Raw genomic sequence first — 24427 nt, forward strand, 5'->3', positions numbered from 1 at the left:
CCCCAACCCCCCAAACACCTTACAATTGGTCAACACTGAAAGCATTTTGTGGACGGTCATCATTATTGACTGTTGTACGATGAAAAGGTGGCTCATTATAATCTTATTTCAGGAAGAACTGGATGATATTATAAGGTATGGGTCAAAAGAGTTATTTGCTGATGAGAATGATGAGGCTGGAAAATTGCGTCAAATACATTACGATGATGCTGCAATAGATAGGTGAGTTTTCTTTATGTCAGGTTCACTTCTCTTCAGGGTTGGTATTAGTTTATGTCACATGAATGTAGTGATGTTTCTCTTGTTTTGTTATCTCAGATTGCTCAATCGCGATCAAGTTGTAGATGAGGATGCTGCCGTGGACGATGAAGAAGAGGATTCATTTTTGAAGGCCTTCAAGGTATATCTCTATAACATTTTTATAATTGGAAGGTGTTTTTGCAGTGCCAATGGATTGTGTTACCTGTCTTCCCCCAACATCTATCTAATAAGGAATTGGGGATAATCGCTATAAACTTCCATTCCTTTGGACATATTTTGTCCCTCCATACCTTCCGTTGGGGCAGATAGAGCTATTTATAGTGCGGGAGGATGCACGGCACCCGCACAACACGAGCCCATTTTGTGTGCCATCAGTCAGGAACATCTCCCGTTCTCGCAGCGCAGGGTTTTTCTTGCAGAACCCTGGGGACTGGGGCTGGTCTCCTCACAACGGGGGAGTAACACTAGGTAGCCTTAACAGTTGGTTATGCATTGCTTAACAACATTTCACCAATTTTAAGCCTCAACACCAATTCGCTGTGATTTCCAACTCATTTCAAACCTCTAGATTCGTGTTTTAAGCACCTCACCTAAGTCATGTGCCCTTGTTAACACATTTAAGCTCATTTAACACGTCACTAAGCTCAAGGTTAACCATAATTAGGTTTTGAAATAGTGAGAAATATTGAATATTATTGAATCGTTGTTTTAAGTATTACATAGAGAACCCTATTTATAGACACTATAATACAATAACTTACCAAATAGGAGACTAAACTATTCCTATTCTGTGTAGGATTGTGTATACCTATTCTATTCTAACAAAAATATACAAGGCCTTACACTTTCTCAGTGCTTAAGTTGAATCTGTTCAAATATTAAGCTGTACTTGCACTTGACGTAAAAATGGAGGAACAAAATACATATAATTGGTCTTCTAAATGGTATATTTTAGAAGTCCCACGTCGGTAAAGGAATGAAAATTTGGCCTCCTTATGTGGACTTGGACAAACCTCCTGGGTTTGAGTTTGGCCGAGATGTCATATTTTTACATGGTATCTGTGCCAAGGCACAGTTTGTTGTTCACCAATGTTGGCCCCCCACTTAGAAGTGTTCACGCTCCAGTTGAGGTCTGGGCGTGCGGGGGAGTGTTAAGAAGTCCCACATCGGATGTAATTTGGTTTCCTTATATGGACTTGGACAAACCTCCCTTCATGAGCTAGCTTTTAGGGTTGAGTTAGGCCCAAATGTCATATATTTACAATACTAATTAAAGATTAATAAAATTCCCTTAAATTTGCATAGGTACTGTTTGATGTGGAATGCACTTCTACTGTAGTATGATTGTCATGTCTCATTACTTCGCCGCTTGCATTTGTGTGGTGGTATTTATTCAATTTAAAATCGCATACAAGAAAATATCATTTCCATAATGTACTACGACATATTATGAACATGTCACCTTTTAATAAATCAATGGGTTCTTATATTTAATTCAGTAAATTTATAATTTAATGAAATTTCTCTCACCTCATAAAAAAATAAAACGTAGAAGACTAATTTAATGATTAAGGTTGAAGGAAGAGCTGGTATACAAGAATTAATCGCTAGATACCAACACTAATAAGAGGAGGAACTTTATGAATATTGGGGAGTGGATGGGGTGGAATATGAAGGTCTTTTGTCATTAACCATATTAACCATGTACCTCTAACTTGTTTGCACCTTGAATACTATTTTGTTTCCTTTTTATTCCCCCTGTAATGAACACATGAAGGACCATAGACAATTTATTTAACAATAACACCAGGAAAGTGTGAGCTTGATATTTCTGTACTTAGAATCCAGAGCTTCATACTAGAAATGTTCTCATGTGTAAAAGTATCTCTGGTTATGTAATATACTTGATTCTTGCCATTACCCTGTCTAATTGATTAAGTACTTCCTAAGCAAGAAATGCTTTGACTGGTCTTCTCTAAGGTTTTCCAGCAAGAATAAGGAATTCATATGCTGCATAGCCTTTTAGTTGCAAGCATTTGTTCTGCAGGCCTTATCTAGTCGAAGTTGTTTCGAAGTTTTTTTCCCAATGAAGAAAAGGGGATATGTGAAGAAAGCTTTTATGATTATATATCGGTTTAATTGTGAAAGTATCGTCCTCCTAAAGTTTTTTCATATTTTAGCTTATCTTTTGGTGCATTTGAGCTTTGTATTTGGTTAGCTGATCTAGGACAAGCTAAAAGCTTCTGAATGTTTTAGGTAGCTAATTTTGAGTACATAGAAGAAGCAGAAGCAACACCAGAAGAAGATATCCCAACTCCTCCCTTGGAAAACAAAGCAACAGTACTCAATTCTGAGAGAGCAACCTACTGGGAAGAATTGTTACGAGATAGATATGAAATGCATAAAGTCGAAGAATTCAATGGTATGGGCAAGGGAAAGAGAAGTCGTAAACAGGTGTGGAATGCCATTCACATGGGTCTTTCGTTTATTTAATTTTTCTTCTGTTGAATGAATTGGCTGGGCGTTAAACTCTATATTGTTTGTACATATTAATCTAGTCATTCTTACAATTTGCCGTCTGTACTTATTCCTTTCGTCTCAATTTATGTGACACAGTTTCGGATTTCAAGGGTCAAGTTTCTTAATTTTGTCTGTGTATTCGGATATAGAATCTTCAAGTATTTTTTGTTTTTTTTTTAAAATGAACTTAATATATTTGAAACTACATAAGAAGTACTTAAGTCATAATAATTAACAATTCAGGCATATAAAAGATTGGCAGTCAAAGGGAACACATTAACTCTCGAAATCCGAAAGATGCCACAATTTGGGATTGAGGGAGTATATTTTTAGTGTTTACTTTAAATATGCTCAACTCTCACAAGTAGTTACCTACCTTTTTCTATGGAACTGGTTACTGTATCTATTTCTATATGAATCAAATAATGTAAAGGTTGCACTGAAACCGTATTTACAAGGATACCCTATGTTCTACTATTGTCATGACTATCTCTTCATTCTCCTCCCAGATGGTGTCTGTTGAAGACGATGATCTTGCTGGTTTGGAAGAGGTGACCTCTGATGGCGAGGATGATAACTATGAAGCGGATTTGAGTGATGGTGAGACAGCTTTACCTGGGGCGCCAGTTGTGAGAAGGCCTTACAGAAAGCGATCTCGTGGTGAAATATGAACTCTTGATTTAATTTCACATTTCAACTAGGATACTTGATAGTATCTAAAAAAAAGTTCTTCATTCTGGCAGTGGACTCTTCCATACCACTTCCTTTGATGGAAGGAGAAGGAAAATCATTTAGAGTACTAGGGTTTAATCAAAGCCAGAGGGCCGCATTTGTCAAAGTTTTAATGAGGTATCATCTGGCTATCTTCCTTTCCGTTCTGTGTTATTTCTCTGCATTTTTCCTGTGTTATTTCTCTGTTGTTAATGCATGAGAGTGTTGAAATAATCTATCTTCTTTACAGGTTTGGAGTTGGAGACTATGACTGGGCAGAATTCACACCAAGACTGAAGCAGAAAACTTATGAAGAAATAAAAGAGTACGTAAAGTTATCAACTTTGAGTTCTGTATGTTCCATATTTCTCTATCATAGACTGCTCCTGATAAAATAAATGGACCACATTGATGTGTTGACTAAATTGTTTCTGTATCTCTCCTGTAAAGGGATTTTTTAGTGAAGAATGCATTACATGCCTTGCAACAAAACAACAACAAACTCGGTGTAATCCCACTAGGTGGGGCTTGGGGAGGTAGGGTAGGGTGTAGAGAAAATGATCAAAATGGTCCTTAATGTATGGGGTTTGAATTATTTGATCCTTCATATATACTACTTGATTAAAATAGTCCTTGATGGATGTAATATGTGTTCATTTTGGTCCTATACCCTAACTCTGTTAAGAAAGTAACTTTCCTCCTTTTCTCTCTCATCTCCCTACTTCCTCCTACCTCCCCTCTCTACTATATCGTCCAATATAACTAAACTGCTGTATGATAAAGCTCAAAATATACTTGAAGGAGGAACATGTTCTAAGCCCTAACTCTTTCTAAATCGTCGTTTCTCTATCTTTCGAATCTCCAGAATTAGGCCAGCATGATCGAAGTTATACCTTGCATATGGTATTGTCATCGTCGGCGGCAGGGACGATTCCGCTGTCGTGACGGCAGCAGAGTGTCAGAAGTTAATGATGAAGGACCAAACCTTTCCGTCATCACTCTCTAACCACTACGCTGAAGAAGATGAACTAGTACACAAGTAGGAAATTCTCTGATAAATGAAAAACCAGTAACATAAAATATATTAGAACGACAAAATGAATTTTAGTCCATATTAATTTTAAATTAATTGATCATAAAAACCTTCATCCTCTGTTTTTGTCCAAACAAGATTGAACTCTTTTGTTTTCTTCCTCAAACTCTATACACACTTGCAGTCATGTTCTGAGTTTCAAGGAAAAGGAATTCAAATTTTGCGACAGTTTGATTTATATATACTAAAATGGATATGATTGCAAGAGGAAAATTAACTGCGATGAACTAAGCTAACTAAACTTGGCAATACTCCGTAGACATCATCAGATCTGCAGAGGAGAGATGAGAAGTGGATCAGAATTCAGGAAGAAGGGAGAAGAGAAAGAAAAGATTGAGAAGAAAATGATACGAGATATTTTCCATTGTTAAATCATATGGCAGCTTGGTTTCAATGATAATGAAGCAGAGAGAGGGAGAAAAGAGAAACCGTTAGTTTTTTTGATAGAGTTAGAGTTTAGGACCAAAATGATAACATATTGTATACATGAAGGACTATTTCAATCAAATGGTATATATGAAGGATCAAAATAATCCAAACCGCATATATTAAGTCAATCAAATGGTATATATGAAGGATCAAAATAATCCAAACCGCATATATTAAGGACCATTTTGATCATTTTCTCCTTGGGTGTGCACAGACCTTACTCCTACCTCATGGAGGTAGAGAGACTGTTTTTGTAAGACCCTGGCTAAAATAAGTCATAACAAAGCAATTTTAAAAAATAACATACAGACTTGAGGCATAGCAAATAATTACGGTTTATTACATAACATTCAAAAAAGAAACAGTAGCAACAGGTGGAACTAGGCATATGGGATAGCAGCAGGGATGTGTCACGTGGGAACGGGTCCACATGGGTGGGCCCGATGGAGACACCTAGCAACAGTGGACTTAATAGTATTATGGATAAAGACCTAGGCAGGTCAGGGTTTGTTGAAGGACAGAGTACTGGGCCTCCTCTTAAGCCCAAATCACCAAAGCCCGCAATAACTAAAACATCTGAGCCTTTCATAGGTAACATCCATATTCACCCAAAGAATACGGGCCAAAATCAGGATCTCCTCGTCATTGCTGATGAACTGGAGTCGATCAGAATCTTAACGGAAAAGCAGAAAGAAGGAAGAGTAATGCAGTGCGAACTGATTGTTTAAGGGGAAAAGAACATAGTTGGAAGTAGTTCCGTGGAAATTGTACCCTCGAAAGGAGAAGAAACACATGAGAGTAACCCTAAGCAGATGATGTATTACAATGAAATAGAGCCATTGGATGAGTCGATCAGTGAGGAAGAAGCGAAGGAGAAAGCGACATGGTGGATATTCAAATGTCATTAAATTAGTGAAAAAAATTGGGGCAGCTTTCCAGGGGTGCTAAGACATAGCATATGAACTGATGTTAAGGATTGATCTAAGGAGAAGAATGGAACAAAACAAAACGGGGAATGAGAAGCAGGTCAATACAAAAGCTGTAATTCCTAAAGAAATTAGGAGTTTAGCTTTCCATATGAAATTCAAAGAAGGGGAGCCAAGAACAAGAGGGAGAATCTCACATGAGGGTTGGTCATGAAGATGAAATTTTTATCTTGGAATGTTAGGGGGTTAAATGGGGCGATCAAAAGAGCACTTGTAAGAACTTTGTGGCTTCAATGGGGGGCTGACATTCATGTGTTGGTCGAAACTAAGCTAACAAGGAATGACTCAAATCTTTTCCAACAAATCTGGAACAACAGATGGTTGGGAGAAGCTCATGTAGAAGCTATTGGAAGGAGTGGGGGGATAGTAGTGCTATGGGACAAAAGAGTTTGGAAGGGGAAAATGGTAGGCAGTGGAAATCAAATGCTTACTTGTAGATTTGAGGGCATAGAACAGGAAATGACATGATATATAAGTGCAATTTATGCAGATTGTGATTGAGGGGAAAGGAGGGAACTTTGGTGGGAATTGACAGCCATTAGAAGTCTTTTTGAGGGACCATGGGTAGTATGTGGGGATTTCAACATGGCATATAAGTGCAATTTATGCAGACTGTGATTGAGGGGAAAGGAGGGAACTTTGGTGGGAATTGACAGCCATTAAAGTCTTTTTGAGGGACCATGGGTAGTATGTGGGGATTTCAACATCACCAGATATCCAGAGGTGAGAACCAACTGCCAAAGAATCAATGGGGCAATGACTGAGTTTTTAGAATGGATCAACGACATGGAGCTTGTAGACCCTTCTTTATTTGGAGGGGAGAAAATGGCCAAAAGCCCCCCAATCTATAGCCGGATTCCCAACTACACACCTTAATTTAACGGGAGTCCTATCACCCCTCTGAACTGTCTAAAACTGAAATAGTTACACCCTTGAAAGGCCACAACCACATCTATATTGATCTGTGAATTTCACGCGTTCGACACGTGGAAATTTAATTAATTTATTATTTTTTTCAATTTTCTTATAATTCCTTTATCTTTTTCCTATACTCTTCCAATTTCTTCAAATCCTCAAGCAATTTCTTTCCCAATTCCTTCAAATTTCTAAAGTAACTTCACCATTACTTTAAACACCAAAGTCCATCAAAATTGGATTATGAGGAACAAGAGAGAGATGAGAGGAGGTGTGAGAGGGTTTTTGCTGGTATTTTGAGTTCCGCTGGAGGCGACGACAATGGTGGCGTACCGGAGGCAGCAGTGGCGTTTCGTCGGAGGCAGTGACAATGGTGGCGTTTCGTCGGAGGCAGCCACAATGGTAGCTTTTCACTGGTAGCAGTGGAGAGAAGAAAACTAAAAAAAGTGAGGGTAGCGAAATAGAGAGGAAGAACAAGTGCAGATCCTCTCCGAAAAATGAGGAAGAAACTTCTAATTGGTTGCTTGAGATTTGAGATTGATAATTAAAGGATCTATAAAATAAAAAAGAAATCTTATTTGAGAGTTCAATTGGGTTTGATGTAAACCTAAATTGATTTTTTCCCCCAAATATGATCCAAATCTCATTTTTAGGTGATATAAATAATCTCATTTTACTTTTAATTGATTTGAATGGTTTATAAAAAATTCTTACATGAGATTTTAAAAGCTTGTGTGAAATCAACCATGATGATCCGGTGAAGATGGTGGTGGCAATGATGGTTAAGAGATGGTGAATGGTGGAGGAATTTGATCTTTATTGCTATGGAGAAGAAGACAATAAATAAATTAAAAAAAAACATATATTCTTAAAAATAGATATTAAATATAAAGTTTTAATGTTAAATTTTTTTGCTCACTCTCTCAAAGAGAGTGAGATGCACTCACTTTGCCAGCTAAGCGTTCAGGGAGGTAATAATTTCAGTTTTATAAAATTCAGGTGGGTGATAGGACCCCCGTAAAGTATGAGTGTGTAGTTGGTAATCCGGCTATAGATTGGGGGGGCTTTTGACCATTTTCTCTTTGGAGGGTCTTACACTTGGAGGAGTGAAAATCATGAGAGTGCTTCCAGAATAGATAGATTCCTCTACTCTTCAGTCTTCACAGTGGGAGGAACAATATCTATACATCAAAGAATCAAAAGCTGGGAGCAGACCACAACCCCATCTTGATTACATGTGGCGATATGGATTTCAATAAGTCATATTTTAAGTTTGAACAATAGTGGTTGGGAGTGGATGGTTTCAAGAGAGGGTAAAAGAATGGTGGGCCTCTTTCAATGTAACTGGGAGCCAGCATACATCTTGACTACCAAACTAAAACTCCTAAAAGGGAAACTAAAAGAATGGGGGAGGGAAAACAAGAATAACTGGTGACAAAGGATGGAGGACATCGTCAACCAAATTAAGGAGAGAGGACATCCTGAACCAAATTACTGAATTAGAAAATATCATGGATCAAAGAGCACTCACGATTGATGAATTACTCCAGAAGGTTCATTTGGCAATGGAGTTTAAGGAGGTGGTCAAGAATGAGGAGATAGCATAAAGACAAGAGGTCTAGAATCCAATGGTTGAAAAATGGAGATAAGAACACCAAATGTGTTCACAGAATGACCACAACACATAAGAGATGCAACACCATTGACGAAATTGAAGAGGAAGGGACATATATCACTGATCCATAAGTTATCAAGATTAAAATACAAGACTACTAACAGAATCTCTACTAAGAGATAGAGACATGGAGACCTAATCTAAACTTACAAGACTTCACAAGCTCTAACTGGGTGGAACAAATCTGGCTGCAGAGACAGTTTGATGAGGAAGAAGCCTCAAAAGGCATCAATCTTTGTGCTAGGGACAAGGCACCAGGACCTGACGGATTCCCAATGAGCTTCTTTAAAGAATTTTGGAGTGTCTTGAAAGAAGACATCTTGAACACTATAAAGCATTTACATGAGTTCCAAGTTTTTGAAAAGCGTGAATGCCACTTATGTGACACTTAACCCAAAGAAGAGTGGAGCTACATCACTAAGGGACTTCAGACGAATAAGTCTAAATAGTGGGATGTACAAAATCATAGCTAAAGCATTGGCTGAAAGGCTCAAACACGTGGTAAACAAGCACTAAATGACATTTATTAAGGGCAGACAAATCATGGATGGATGCTGCATTCATAGCCAGTGAATGTGTGGACACAAGATTAAGAGGAGAGAAAGCAGGCATCATGTGCAAAGTTGATTTGGAAAAAGTATATGACCATGTAAATTAGGGATTCCTTCTTAACATTTTAAGACAGATGAGGTTTGGAGACATATGGTTAAAATGGATAGGTTTTTGTATTAAAACCGTCAGGTTCTCCATTCTGGTGAATGGACAACCGGTGGTTTGTTTTTTGTCTGAAAGGGGCTTGAGACAGGGTGATACTCTCTCCCCTTTCCTATTCATACTGGTCATGGAGGGGCTGAATAGCATGCTGCGGATAGCTACTTAATACAGATGGATGAAGGGATTTGAAGTTAGTAGTAGGGCAGGCGTGAGTATGGAGATTTGCCAATTGTAGTATGCTGATGACACTAATCTTCTGCGAGGCAAAAGGGGCTTGAGACAGGGTGATCATCTCTCCCCTTTCCTATTCATACTGATCATGGAGGGGCTGAATAGCATGCTGAGGAAAGCTACTCAATACAGATGGATAAGGGGATTTGAAGTTAGTAGTAGGGCAGGTGTGAGTATGGAGATTTGCCAATTGTTGTATGCTGGTGGCACTGTAATCTTCTGCGAGGCAAAAGAAGACCAGATTAGATATATCAGAGTGATACTTGTGATCCTGGTAGCTGTCTCTGAAGTCTGATCTAAGGGTTAACCGGAGGAAAAGCAGTTTATTCCTGATCAAGGAAGTAGCACAGATGCAAAGATTGGCTAACATCCTAGGGTGCAAGATTGAGCAATTCCCAACAACTTACTTGGGAATTCCTCTGGGAAGCAATCATAAAGAATTACTGATATGGGATGGGATACTCCGGAGGTCAGAGAAGAAGTTAGCCATATGGAAATCTCAATACTTGTCACTTGGGGGCCGACAAACATTAATAAATGCAGTGCTGGAGAAATTTGGACAAACTTAGAAGACTTTCTTTGGTTTGGAAACAAAGAAAGTAAGGGGTAATATCTAGTTAACTGGAAACAGTGCAGCTACCTAAGCTCTCAGGTGGTCTTGGAGTGAGGAATCTTCGAATCAATAATGAGTGCCTCTTGATGAAATGGCTGTGGAGATATGTGGGAGAAGAACATGCTCTTTGCAGATACGTCACAAGTATGGCCAGGACTCCCAATGGTGTACCAATGAGGTCACTATACCATATGGAGTTTCAACATGGAAAACAATAAGATCCTTCTAGACCAAACTAGCAGGAAACATCAATCTCAGAATAGGAAATGGAGCTAAAATACTATTCTGGAAAGATGTTTGGGTAAGACATGAGGCATTAATGCAATATTCCCTGAGTTATTTTCTTTCTGTAGCAATCCAGATATCACTCTTGCTGAGAGTTGGGAAAATGGTTGGATATATCTTTCAGGAGACATTTCAATGATTGGGAAATAGATAGGGTAGAACAGTTGTTACATGTAATCAATGAGTTTAGTGCTTTTGCTGCAAGGCCAGACACAATCTCGTGGGTACACTCTTGAGGATGGAAGATTCAAAGTTAACAAGCTCTATAAGAATGATACCGAAACAGGAAGAGAATTTTTTCTGTCAAATCTGCATACAAGAGATTGGCCTTGGAAGATGATATGGAAACCAAATATTCCTTACAAAGTTAACTGTTTCATCTGGCTTTTGGCCAAAGAAACAGTGTTAACTCATGATAATCTGAACAAAAGGGGTCACCAACTAACCGCTGGCTGTTTTTTATGTGGGGAACAAGCTGACAATCAACCATCTTTTTTTGCACTGCCAATGGACAAACCAGCTTTGGAGGATGTTCATCAGTTTGAAAGGGATTAGTTGGGTGAAACCTGGAAGCATTGGAGACGTTCTAAGATGCTGGAATATGGATGGTAATGTGAGCAAGAAGGAAGAAAAATAGAAGATCGTCCCAGCATGCATTTGGTGGTCCAATTTGGATTGAGAGGAACAAAAGGTGCTTTGAGGGGACTCAGAACAACATTCAAAATCTTAAGATGAATTGTTTAGGCTTTTTTTGTTTTTGGTGTGAGCAAAAACTACAAGCTCAAACAGAAGATATTTGTGATGTTTTGAACTTTTTGCAAGGCACAGACCTGAATTACAAGTTGTAAGTTGTAATACTTTTGAAGGGGTACTACACTTTGGTTGTAGTATACCTGTGGATATATAGAAGTACAATTACCATTATCCGAAAAGAAGAAGAAGAAGAAGGAAATAGGAACTCAACAAGGCCTCAGATTGGCTAGATGGAAATATGTATGGACAAGCCAAGCACCAACCAAGATCAAATGTATTGTATGGCTGGTAGCTAAGATGGCTTGTCTGACTCGAGAGGTAGGAGGTACTGCAGAAGAAAGGTGTACAACTAGTACCAAGGTGTTCTCTATGCAATAAGACAAATGATATCAACAACCATCTATTTCTACAGTATAGAGTCACAGGTCAACTATGGTCTCTGTTTTTGAGGCTCATTGGTAACAGCTGGACGATGCTAGAACATAATGCTGACTTGTTGAGTTGCTGGATCAGGAGAGGAGGCAGTAAAAGCCAAAAAAGTGGTGGAGAATTATTCCAGCTTGCATATGGTAGTCAGTATGGAAGGAAAGAAATGGAAGATGCTATGAGAACAAATCAAACTCCATACAGAAAGTCAAAGAAAATTGCATTGCATATTTGTATTTTTGGTGTAAACAGGAATGTATAAAGGAGGTAGAACAACTAGTAGATATGTTAGGATCTTTGTAATTAGCCTTCCTAGCCCCTCTATGTACGAATTATTGGAGGTCACCAGCGTATCCTTAATGCTGTGGAAAACAACATTACTAATTTCAAATAAATAAATAAATATAATGCTATAACCGAACCAAAGTACATCAGGTATTACAAGAAATCAAAGGGCATAAAACTATGAGATTAGTATATATAAAACTGGAATGAAGGGAGACAACATTTGAGCACCTACTAACCTTCTACCCTCCTCAACCTCTATAACCTCTCATCTAAGGCCATGTCCTCGATAAGATGAAGGTGCACCTTGTTATGTCTAATCAACTTACCCCAATACTTCTTCGGCCGACATCTACCTCTCCTTGAACCCGCTACTGCCAACCCTCACACACTTCCTTACTAGGGCATCTTTCCTCTTCATATGCATGCACCATCTCAGTCTCGCTTCCCTCATCTTGTCCACACCAAAGGTCACTTTTACCATGTTTCAGATATCTTAATTCCTAATCTTGTCTCTCCTTATACACCGACACATCCTCCTCAACATCCTTTTTCTTGCAACTCTCATCTTTTGAACACGAGTTCTTAGCTAGCCACCACTCCACCACTCTAAGTTTTGGTGACACCTTCTTATCAAATGCATCACATGCGTTGTAATCATGATTGCAATTTTTTTATAAATGAAAGAGGAGATCTCTTGGTGTTCTTCAAAGGGGCTCTTCATTGATCTTCTTGGCCTCTCTCTTATATTGTCCATGCCTACTGAATATCGAGGTGTCATGCATGGTAACAACATGCCTACTGAATATTGAGGTGTTGTGCACAGTAACAACATGCTTGCTGAATATTTAGGTGTTGTGCACAATAATAACTTCAATGCTGATAGTTGTTATATGTTGTTTCATAATATATCATATTATATTGTATTGTGTAGTATTGTATCGCTTTGAGGAATACAATATTTGGATGGATTTTACCGTTTTCCTCGTTACATAATGTCCCACATCAACAATTTGGACAATAAACGTACAAGAGAAGTAGGGTACAAGGTAAAACTATAATGAAAAGGTAAGATAAAGGATTAAGTAGGATTATTAGATAATAACCAAAACCAAAATGAGAGATAAAAAGGGTAACAATGTGATAAAATCAAATTGGTTTTTATATAAAATGAGACTTTTCGTCATTACATAACGATGAATTTAATGTTTCGATAACAATAAAATTCAAGTTGCAATCAAAACAAACTTGTCTTTGAAGTAGCAACACAATCAAATAGCTTGCTTTGTCTAGCTTCTTACAAAAGAAGCAGTACTTACCCGGGAAAACTTGATGAGGAAAGGGACCTCTCTTTGTCCCAGATGTTATTTCTGTGGTGAAAGAGCAGAGACAGCCTTCTTTTTCTTCATTGCAAGCTAATTGAACAATCGTGAAGGATTTTCGTTGATCTTATTAATTTTCTTAGAGGCATCTCTTGGATAATGCCATGCAAGATTTCTGAAACCTCTGTGGGTTGGGAGGAAGCAGGACTTGGGCAAAGGATATAGAAAGATGAAGAGTTATCCCAGCTAGCATTTGGTGGACAATCTTGAAAGAAAGAAATTCTAGATGTTTTGGGAATTTGGACAATTCTGTGCAAAAGATCAAATTGAACTGCATTTTGCTCTTTTGACTTTGGGGGTAAACAGTCCTACTCAGGAGAAACTGTAGAAATTCTTGATATGCTAGATTCCATTTGATGGTCAATTCAGCTTCAATGTGTTGGAGTCACATTGTAAATCTGGTTTCAGACAGTACAGCCTATGTACTGTTTGGTTCATTTAAGAAAAGCACAGAAGTTATCAGTTTCAATAAAACAAATAAACCATCTGACAAACTGTAATTCTACTTCGGTTATTGCAGAAGTTGATGTCAAATCAACTTAAAATTTGATTTCTCTGGCAGTTGTAGCTGATAACTTGATGGCTTCTCATATATTGTGATTTATCATATAATATTATTACGACAAATTCCTACTGTTGTATTTCCCCGCTTCGATTGATTTAGTAGCTACATTTGATTTGCTTGAAAGGGAATTTTTTTTATTTAATTCTCTTCTGTCTTGCAGTTATGGGTTTCTGTTTTTGTCTCATATTGCTGAAGATATTACTGAATCACCAACATTTAGAGGTGAAGGAGTTATATTTATTCTTTATGTCTTTCTCGTGAATCTCTTATTTGTCCTTTTTTTACTGCTTTAATTTCTCTCCCCTCCTCTCTGCGCATCATTTCGGTCAAAACATTTAAAATTTTGGATTGCAGATGGGGTTCCAAAAGAAGGTCTAAGAATACCCGATGTGCTATTGAGGATTGCAGTCTTGCTTCTCATTAGAGACAAGGTAATTTTTTAAATCAGATAACTTGCTGAACTACAAGGTTGTTGGCTATTGGTCAATGCTGCTTTAGTTGTGAACAACTTTTAAGTGGGACTTTGTAAACTGTCCCTACTTTCCTGGTGCTTCTTTTGATCTGTTATATGACTATATAGCCTAATGTGGATATATGGGCTTATTATATGGTCAATAATTTAGATGCGGCATGCATTTGAAAGAAGGATTTTTAATAGGTAAGCAATCTTTTGCAACAACGAAGTATGGTGCAACCCGTATACTAATGAAGTATAAGTAGATTGAGCTAAAAATTTGAAGGACCTCAGAAAGAACATTAACTCCGACTAACATACTACAAAAGAACTTGACAATCAGATTCGTAGGTCACAGCCATTCCTGTGACGTAGAATGGCAGATTTTTTTGGCTTTTATGCTCTTATTACTGAAGAATATGGGTAGATTTGTGGAAGAAGGAAAACAAAGTTATCAATGTTCAAGAGTAAGCATAGGTCTTTTTTTATTGTTCACACGAGGTAACATAAAACACCTTATACGAAACATGTATACTTGGTCTGAGCTGAAGCTACTCTTCTGCACCAACCAAAATCACTTGAAAGGTTGACAACTTCATAAAGTGAGATAAGATCTAGTGTCATTTGGAATGTAGCAGATTTTCTTTTCCAAGTTATGAAGCTGTGTTCGTTTGATGGTTTTTGCTTTACAAAACTTTGAAATCCTTTCAAGTTATAGGAGTTTTTCTAGAAAAAAAAGTTCTCTGTACTGAAAAAAGTTTTATTCACCTTGTTTACCTTCCAAACAAGAAGTAGCTTGAAGTACTCAATATATCGCATATACTGTAGCTCTTTGTAGATACTTCCATACTGGTAAATGGGATGATACACTGTGTAAAGGAACATCAACTGACATATTGATTACTGACAGTTTAAGATAAAGTCTTCTTCTGAATTGCTTCTTTTTGCTGTGCGCATCTGTTTAAATGTATTAAAGGCTTGACCCTGGAAATTAATTTATTATTCTATTTTAGAAAATATAAATTGGAAAATCTCAAATTACAAGACTAATTAATTTGATTGTTATTTACTAAACCATATCAGAGGTCTACTATTTTTTGGATGACCAAATGAACTCATCACGTGTTGGTGGATTAATTTTTTATATATGATGTCTTCACGGGGACATATTGCACGTCTATCTTCATTTGTTATGTAAATAGGACATAGCTTAGGGACTTGGTTGTACTTTTTCATTCTTTTGTTATCTTTTAGAATCAACTCTGGAGCTACTATATTAGATGTGGGGAAGCTATTGATAATTTGTTTTTTCTCACGATTCTCTCTTTATCTCAAAAGTTCGACTTTTAGGTATTGTCAATGTAAGATCTCATACTTCTTTTTCTTCAATTCATTGAGATATCTAGGACCAAATATGATCTTCTGAGTCAGGGTAATTATTAGTATTTCATTAATTCCAATGAAGACAATTCCTGAATGAAATCGTTCTAATTTATATTCTACCTTCGTTTCTTTTTTGCACTGAGATTCAGATTTCAGACAAAATTTGGCGTTTTATTTACTCATTCAGAATGATAATGCCTGGGCATATCTTTTTGCACCATTTTAGTCATTTAGGTCTTCTCATAATATGTTGCATCAATCTCTTTGGAGGCTTAAACATACTTTCTTGTAACTGAAGTGCCCAATCTACATGAGACATCCTGCATATCATATTATGAAGAAAATATGCGATAGACATTTGGAAAAAAACTGAATTACTTGATTGTAAGCCTGTAGACACGTCAATGGATCTTAATGTCAAGCTATTATTGGGAGATGGGGAACTCTTTCCAAATGTTGGAAGACATCATTGATCGGCTGGCAAACTCAACTGCCTAATTGTTACTTCCCCCCATTTCAATTTAATTGTCCTAGTTTGACTGAACGCTGAGTTTAAGAAATGAGACTTTCAATCTTGTGGTCTTAATGTAAAGACGTGTGAAATGTCAATATGCTCTTTGGATTTTGTTGTCTTAAAAGAAAAGTTCAAGAATGGTGGCGTTCCTTTATCATATCTGGTACCCCTGACTATATTCTAGCAACAAAATTAAGCATGTTAAAGGCGAAACTCAAAGAATGGAGCAAAGAGCACAAGGTGAACTGGAAGGCAAGAAAATAACACATCCTAGATCAAATAGGGAGCTTGGAGACCTTGAAATGATGATGAACAGTTGATAAAGGCTCATTTAGCCATGGAATATGACGAAGTAGCCAGGAATGAAGAAATATTTTGGTGGCAGAGATCCAGAGTGCAATGGATTAAATGTGATGATAAAAACACTAAGTTTTTTCACAGAATGGCCACTGCACATAAAAGACTCAACACTATCGATTCCTTGTTGATCAATGGAGAACTATCTAGTGATCCTGTGGCTATCAAGGGCTCCATTTGTGGATTTGTATCATATTCTCTACAAAGAATCAGAAAATTGGAGACCTTTTTTGAATCTTTATGAAGTACAAAGCATTTCAGCAGAAGAAAGAAACAATCTTGAGAGAGTTTTTGAGGAAGAAGAGGTACTGGCAGGGATAAAGATGTGTGCTGCAGAAAAAGCACCTGGACCAGATGGCTATATCATGGCCTTCTTTCAAGCTTTTTGGGAAACAATAAAGGAAGAACTGATGCAGACGTTCCACGGATTTTACTCTCAGTACAAGTTTGAGAAGAGCTCCAATGCCACCTTTGTAGCTTTGATTCCTAAAAAGATTGGAGCAAATGATCTAAGAGATTTCAGACCCATTAGTTTAATCTGCGTGGTCTACAAAATCATAGCAAAGGTGTTGGCTGAGAGACTAAAGAAGGTAATAAGCAGAGTTGTAAACAACCACCAGATGGCTTTCATTAAAGGGAGACAAATAATGGATGCTGCTCTTATTGCTAGTGAATGCATTGACAGCAGGATTACAGGAGATGTGCCTGGAGTTATGTGCAAGTTAGTTATTGAAAAGGCCTTTGATCACCTGAACTGGAGTTTCTTGTTGAACATTCTCAGGCAAATGGGATTCGGGAGAAGGTGGATTAAGTGGATGGAATTCTGTATCAAAACTACCAGGTTCTCCATTCTGATAAATGGAGAACCTGCAGGTTTTTTTCCAGCTGAAAGGGGTCTGAGACAAGGGGACCCCTTGTCACCTTTCTTGTTTATCATAGCTATGGAGGGCTAGGCAGTCTGATGAGAAGGGCTGCAACAAACATCTGGATAGAAGGCTTTAGCATTAAGAACAGGAACAATGAAATCATGGAGGTGACTCACTTATTATATGCTGATGACACTGTGATTTTCTGCGAAGCTGAACAAGAACAAATATGCTACCTAAGGGTGATACTGGTGATCTTTGAAGCTTGCTCTGGGTTGAAGGTTAACTGGAGGAAAAGCAATATTTTCCAGTGAAAGAGGTGCAACAAATTCAATCTCTGGCAGGTATTTTGAGGTGCAGGATAGAGGAGTTGCCCACAATTTATTTGGGAATGCCATTGGATGCTAATCACAAAGCTTTGAATATATGGGATGGAATAATAGAGAAAACAGAAAAAAGATTAGCTCTTTGGAAATCACAATACCTTTCCTTGGGAGGTAGAGTTATTTTGATCAATGCAGTCCTAAATTCTCTGCCAACATATGTAATGTCTTTATTCCCCATCCCCTGTGAGGTGCTGAAATTCTTAAACAAGTTGAGAAGGGATTTCTTATGGCAAGGAAGCAAGATTGAGAACAGTTTTAACCTGGTAAAATGGAGCGCAGGTCAGCAAAGCAAGAGTTTTGGAGGTCTGGGAGTGAGGAACTTAAAGCTTCATAATAAGAGTTTACTTACCAAATGGCTATGGAGATTTACTCAAGAAAATCAGTCCTTGTGGAGGGAGATTATCCTTCATAAGTATGGTCCGGAGGGGCAATGGTGCACTAATAAAGTGACTAATACATATGGGGTTGGGGTTTGGAAATCTATTAGGAATCTATGGACGACTCTCAAGCTAAACACCAAAGTTAGAGTTGGTAGGGGAGACAAGATACTTTTTTGGAAAGAGGACTGGAGTGGTCACTTCAAATCCCTTTTTCCTAGACTATTCTCAATAAGCTTGAATACTGGATGCAGTATACAAGAAATGTGGTCCCCTCAAGGGTGGAACCTCACTTTCAGAAGACCCCTAAATGATTGGGAAATGCCATGGGTAGTAGATTTTCTAAAACTAATTGGAAACTTCCCGGGCATTAATACAGATTCAGACAAACTCATTTGGAGGCACCACAATGATGGAATTCTCACTGTTAACAGAGTATACAAAAGGGAACTGAGAGTTGCTGGAGGCAGGTCAACTGGACCTTGGAATACTATATGGAAAAGTGTGGCTCCTAATAAAGTGAAATGCTTCACTTGGCTAGTAGCTAGGAAAGCATGCTTGACACATGAGGCACTGCAAAAAAGGGGGTTCATCATAGCATCTAGATGCCTCCTCCGCAAGGAGGCACAAGAAAACAACAAACACCTTTTCATGCATTGCAAAGTAACGACACAAATTTGGGCTATGTTCACTGCCATTGCTGGAATCAATTGGATAATGCCTGAACATACCGCAGACTTGCTTAGCTGTTGGATCAGAAGAGGAGGAAGCAAAAGCCAAATAATATGGTGGAGGACAGTCCCAGCCTGCATCTGGTGGATCATTTGGAAGGAGAGGAACCAGATGATCTTTGAAGGAAAAGAATCCTCTATTTTGAAGATTAAGTGGAAAGTAATTACTTCACTAGGTTTTGGTGTAAAGAACAGAGTATAGAAGAGGAAATCCAATTAGTGGATTTTATAGGCCTTTTGTAAGTATCTCTCTTTTCTTTTTTGTAAACTATTTGGAGGTAGCCAGCATAGCCTTAATGCTGAAGGAATACAATTTTCCAATTTCAAAAAAAAAAAAAAAAAAGATTGAAACTTAGGGAGCGCTACATATTAATTTCTCTCTGGAAGAGACTACATTGGTTGCTTCCCTATGACTGTTGTAAGTCAGTTGCTGGACGCACTAATGGATATCCATTAGAATGTTATGATTAGAATAGTGAAGTATCTTAAGAGAGTTAAGGAGGACTACTATATTATGATAGGAGTCATATAGGGCCGATTCAACGTTAGAAAAAGGTTTTACAATAGTTTATTGTGTATCTTTGGAGGAAGCATGACTTTTTGGAAGAGTAAGAAACATAATATTGTTGCCTGATCGAGCACAGAAGCAGAGTATAGAGCCATGATTTTAGCCTTGCGGAAGTTGTGTAACTGAAACAATTTACTTGAAGATTTTGGAGTACAATAATGTCAGCCTATGAAGTCATATTGTTTTAATTGAACAGCCGTATATATTACATCAAATTCAGGGTTTCATTAGATATGAAATATATAGAAGTTGATTGTCATTTTTTGTTCAAAGGTGCTAAGTGAGGATATTGACTTGTGTTTTAGTTGGGATTGTCAACTGGTTTTATCTTAATTAAACCTCTTAGAGAATCTAGGATACTGTATATAGAGACAAGTTGCGAATACATGATTTGTTTACTTAAGTTTGAGGGGGAGAGTTAATTGTAAATAGGCGATAGCTTAGGAATTGTTTTACTTTGATATTCTCTTTAATTATTTTTTGTAAGTAACTGCAAATATATTAGATGTTGTGATGTTATTAAGAACACCCACAATTCTCTATTTTGTTAGGGGTTCGTTTGGTTGGAAACAAGTTATCCCAGGATTAGTTATCCTGGAGTTAACTATCCTGGGATAACTTATCCCACCATGTATATGGGATAACTTATCCCACCACAATGATATAAATGGTGGAGTAAGTTATCCCAAACATGGCAACCAAACAAGATACAAAATTTTATACATCACTATTTTCTTATCCCATCACTATTTATTTTTATCCCTCACACCAACAACCCTTACAGTTATGCTGGCTGCAGCTTGACTTCAGGTGAATTCATAAAGAGTTACCAGATCATCCGGCCCAGATTTTAAGCTTTCATATGTTTGGAGTTTGACGATTCTTGTTTGTCATAATATATTTTTGATGATAGATAATTCAAACAAAGATGAGTTCATTTATACACCTGTGTTTGGAAATTATAATCCTAATTTATAAAGTTCAAGGGAGTGGTTTATGAATGAGTTCGGTTCATTGATCTCCTAATGTAGTAACCTTTTGACCTTGAATGTCTCTCTGCTCTTTTTAGTACTTGCGCATGGAAGTGAGTACAAGTTGCTCTTTTTGCACGAGTGAGGAGTTCTGCTCTCACATATGAGACAAAGGGGACATTAACATTTTTTCCCCATGAATTGCTACTTCCAATGTATCCTTGTATAGCCTGATGGAATGCAATGTTATTTCTTATTCCTATGTTGATAGTTTCTTGTATTAGCTAGACAATCATATATGCATGGGTTTCATGTATAGTTTTTGCCGCTGCTAAAGTTTTCACGTGAACTCAGACATCCTCGTCAATGACATGAGCATATCAAGCTACAGTTCTTAATGTACATTAATTTTTGAAATTTCACAGAGTGTTAGTTATTTCAGGTCAAGGCTTTCTCGGAAGAGACAACTAGTCCTCTTTTTGCCAAGGACATCGTATCTTGGTTTCCTGGATTGAAAGGTGGACGTGTTTGGAAGGAAGATCATGATTTGCTGCTGCTACGAGCAGTACTAAAGTATGCAATCTTTTCTTTTTCTTTTTCTTTTTTCCCTCTGATCTGTCATGAAGTTAGAAAGTGATGAGCCACTTTGGAGTAACTTCTTAGATGTGACTAAAGTGACATTTTTGTCATGGATGTTCACTAGGAGAACACCAGTGCTACACACAGTTTACAGAGGGGTGCATGGGTTCACGTAAACCCATACTCCTCCACGTGGATCTGCCCCTGTATGAAGGGCTTTATTAGAAAATATGTTAATAGATCTTTTCTGGATAGTTCCATGAAGAGTCTTCTCTGTTTGTGAAAAGGAATCAAATTGCACATCAAGTTGCTTATTAGATTAATTCTAACAAAGGACAGAGAAATATGAACCTATTTTGTTTCATAATGAGTAGGAACGAGTTCTTGATTAACTCAAAGTATAAGGAAATAATGGACAAATTCTGTTTAGTCATAAAGCTTATTTTCATAATTGTATTTTTTTTTTTGAAATTGGTAAATTGTATTCCTTCAGCATTAAGGCTATTCTGGCCACCTCCAAATAGTTTACAAAAAAGAAAAGAGAGATACTTACAAAAAGCCTATAAAATCCACTAATTGGATTTCCTCTTCTATACTCTGTTCTTTACACCAAAAACCTAGTGAAGTAATTACTTTCCACTTAATCTTCAAAATAGAGGATTCTTTTCCTTCAAAGATCATCTGGTTCCTCTCCTTCCAAATGGTCCACCAGATGCAGGCTGGGACTGTCCTCCACCATATTTTTGGCTTTTGCTTCCTCCTCTTCTGATCCAACAGCTAAGCAAGTCTGCAGTATGTTCAGGCATGATCCAATTGATTCCAGCAATGGCAGTGAACATACCCCAAATTTGTGTCGTTACTTTGCAATGCATGAAAAGGTGTTTGTTGGTTTCTAGTGCCTCCTTGCAGAGGAGGCATCTAGATGCTATGATCAAGGGAAAACATGAGATATTTTCCTTATGGAAGGGTATATTAGACCAAAAGTTTAACAGAGCATAACATTGCTCAATTTTGGATGATATTAACATAGCATATCGTTGCTCAATGGTTTCAAGAAAGAACAGAGATTACTCCACTGCATTTGCATACTTGAAAGAGTACTTAATGGTCTTCATTTTACTCTGACAATGTCTATGGAAAGAAAATTCAGAAACTTCCCTGACATGATTTCTAAAACGAGCAGGATTTGGATTCATCATCAAAAAAGAGAGAGCAGGGTTTGGAATGAAATATTATAAACACACATGAGAAATATAGATATACTACCAAATCGTAGAATACCCTTGATTCCACTTTTTTGTGGAAAAAGTACCCATATTGCCCAGTACTATCTGAGATTACCCGATTTCCCCCTTCCGTTTGCCTTTTGGTCCATTGATATCCTTACTATTAGCAAAATCTCTCGTATTGTGCTTGTCATTACAAGAGCTCCAACGTAAAATAGGGAATTTCATGTGTCCAGCTTTGTCGAGAGAAGCCTAAATTCAGCTTACATCTTTTGTTTTTGGTTTAGAATTACCGTCAGGTCAGGCTCCCTTATAAGTTAAGGGTGAAAACCAGAGTTTTTTCTAATGGTAGGGGTCTACCAGAGGGAAAAGTTGCTCAATTTCGGATAGTGCAGGGGCAAGTTTGACCTTTTTGGCTTTTTTTAAAATATAGAAAGGTAATTTTATTTGAATACAACAATGCTAAGATGGTGCTAGCTATGTTCAACTAGGTGTGCTGTACGCTTTCTATACTTAAAAGGACTCCATACTCCAGGATTTCTTCTCCATCATTTACTATGTCCCTCTCATCCCATAAGTGTAAACGTGAAGACATCTAACTTTGCACGAGAAAGATGATAGATGATCCTTTTTTCCCATTAGAGATCTTATGATTTCCTTCCATCTTGTCCACCATATACAGTATGTATAGTGTGATAATTGAAATATAATAAACAACATATTTTCTTATCAACTGTTATTCATTATTTTCTTCTTCTTTTTACTTGGATTTGATGCACTTGAGCCGTGTCTTTCAGAAACAGCCTCTCTACCTCTACGAAGTAGTGATGAAGTCTGCATACGCTCTACCCTCCCTAGATCCCACGTAGTGGGGTTTCACTGGCTATGTTGTTGTTTTTGCCTCTTCCACATCATTCTGCCAAAGCTAATCAGTGCTTGCTTCAGATCTTCAGTCACTACCCAACATAGTGCATATCTACCTAGCAAATCCATAATGAATGAACAAACGCCTGAGATTCCGTTGCCTCCTCCAAATGGGAAGTTACTAAACGATAAAAGATTGATAAGATCTCTTGTATAATTGGAGCCTAATGTAGGGATGATCTATGTTTATTCATTTAGTTATGCCAGAGTCTTTTGTGGTCATTCAACCATCATCCTCTACTTCTTTCTCCGCCAATGCAAATTGTCTGGTGTACATAGTGTTGCAGCAATTTTTCATTGTGCCTTTCTTTTTGAATGCATCTTGGCCATTTCGACTTTTGAAATTCCGGGGCAGTAATCTAAATGTTTAGTTCAATTATTGTGCAGAAGATGCTAATTGTTCTATTTTTTGCAGGCATGGTTATGGAAGATGGCAAGCTATTATCGATGACAAAGAGTTGAGAATCCAAGAAGTTGTCTGTAAAGAGCTGAATCTTCCTTCTATAACTTTACCAGTGCCTGGAGCTTCTCAGCCACAAGTTCCTCCTGCTCCTGGAGCTTCTCAGGCGCTTCCCGCTTCAGGGGTTTCACAAGTTTCTGCTCCAGGAGTCTATCAAGCACCAAATGGTCTGAATACAGCTAATGCTGGAACTACTGGAAATCAGGTGAAGGCTGCTGATGAGACTAACCATGAAGTCTCACATGGCACAAGCGATCCTTCAAACAGAACCCAACTTCATCAAGATTCGTCTTTGTTATATCATTTTAGAGAGATGCAGAGAAGACAAGTTGAATTTATAAGGAAAAGGGTGATGCTTCTTGAGAATGCAATTAATGCTGAGTATCAGAGAGAAGTTGTTGTAAGTCATCTTAAATTTTCAAAAATATCTGATGTTGGAGTTCATTAGATTATACTTGGAAGTCTATAAGTCATTGATCTGTATCCAAAGAGGGTAATAACAAACCTGGTTTCGTCTTCTTTCCTTCTTTTTTTCTCTCCTGGTGTCACGTCGTCTCAGAAGAAAAACTAAGACTTGTAGATCGAGTGTTATGCTCTTTCCTTAAGAGCCATAGGACTACGAACCTGGTTTGATTGGGGTCCTGTAGACTCTAGGTATATTTCCGTTGTCATTCCATGTTAGCAGGCTAGCCTTGGAACTTCATGTTCCGGCTAGTTCTTAATCATTGAATATGTAACCTTGTGGTGTCCCAAACTATGTAAAAGGCTACATTTCTCTATGATTGAT

The 24427-nt window shown here is 37.7% G+C and overlaps 1 protein-coding gene across 4 annotated transcripts in view; it reads left to right on the plus strand.

The window, feature by feature from the left end:
• Positions 1-24427, plus strand: part of LOC107023146 (CHD3-type chromatin-remodeling factor PICKLE) — a 52139-nt gene that overhangs the window by 23850 nt on the left and 3862 nt on the right. For all 4 annotated transcript variants that reach the window (XM_015223728.2, XM_015223727.2, XM_015223729.2 and 1 more), the window contains exons 19-28: positions 113-222; positions 319-400; positions 2518-2715; positions 3291-3441; positions 3525-3630; positions 3743-3817; positions 14005-14066; positions 14199-14275; positions 20894-21024; positions 23596-24040. In XM_015223728.2, the coding sequence (XP_015079214.1) occupies positions 113-222; positions 319-400; positions 2518-2715; positions 3291-3441; positions 3525-3630; positions 3743-3817; positions 14005-14066; positions 14199-14275; positions 20894-21024; positions 23596-24040 (1437 nt within the window). The remainder of the gene's footprint in view (positions 1-112; positions 223-318; positions 401-2517; positions 2716-3290; positions 3442-3524; positions 3631-3742; positions 3818-14004; positions 14067-14198; positions 14276-20893; positions 21025-23595; positions 24041-24427) is intronic.

This window comes from Solanum pennellii, chromosome 6, assembly GCF_001406875.1.
Source record: "Solanum pennellii chromosome 6, SPENNV200".
NCBI classification, from domain to species: domain Eukaryota; kingdom Viridiplantae; phylum Streptophyta; class Magnoliopsida; order Solanales; family Solanaceae; genus Solanum; species Solanum pennellii.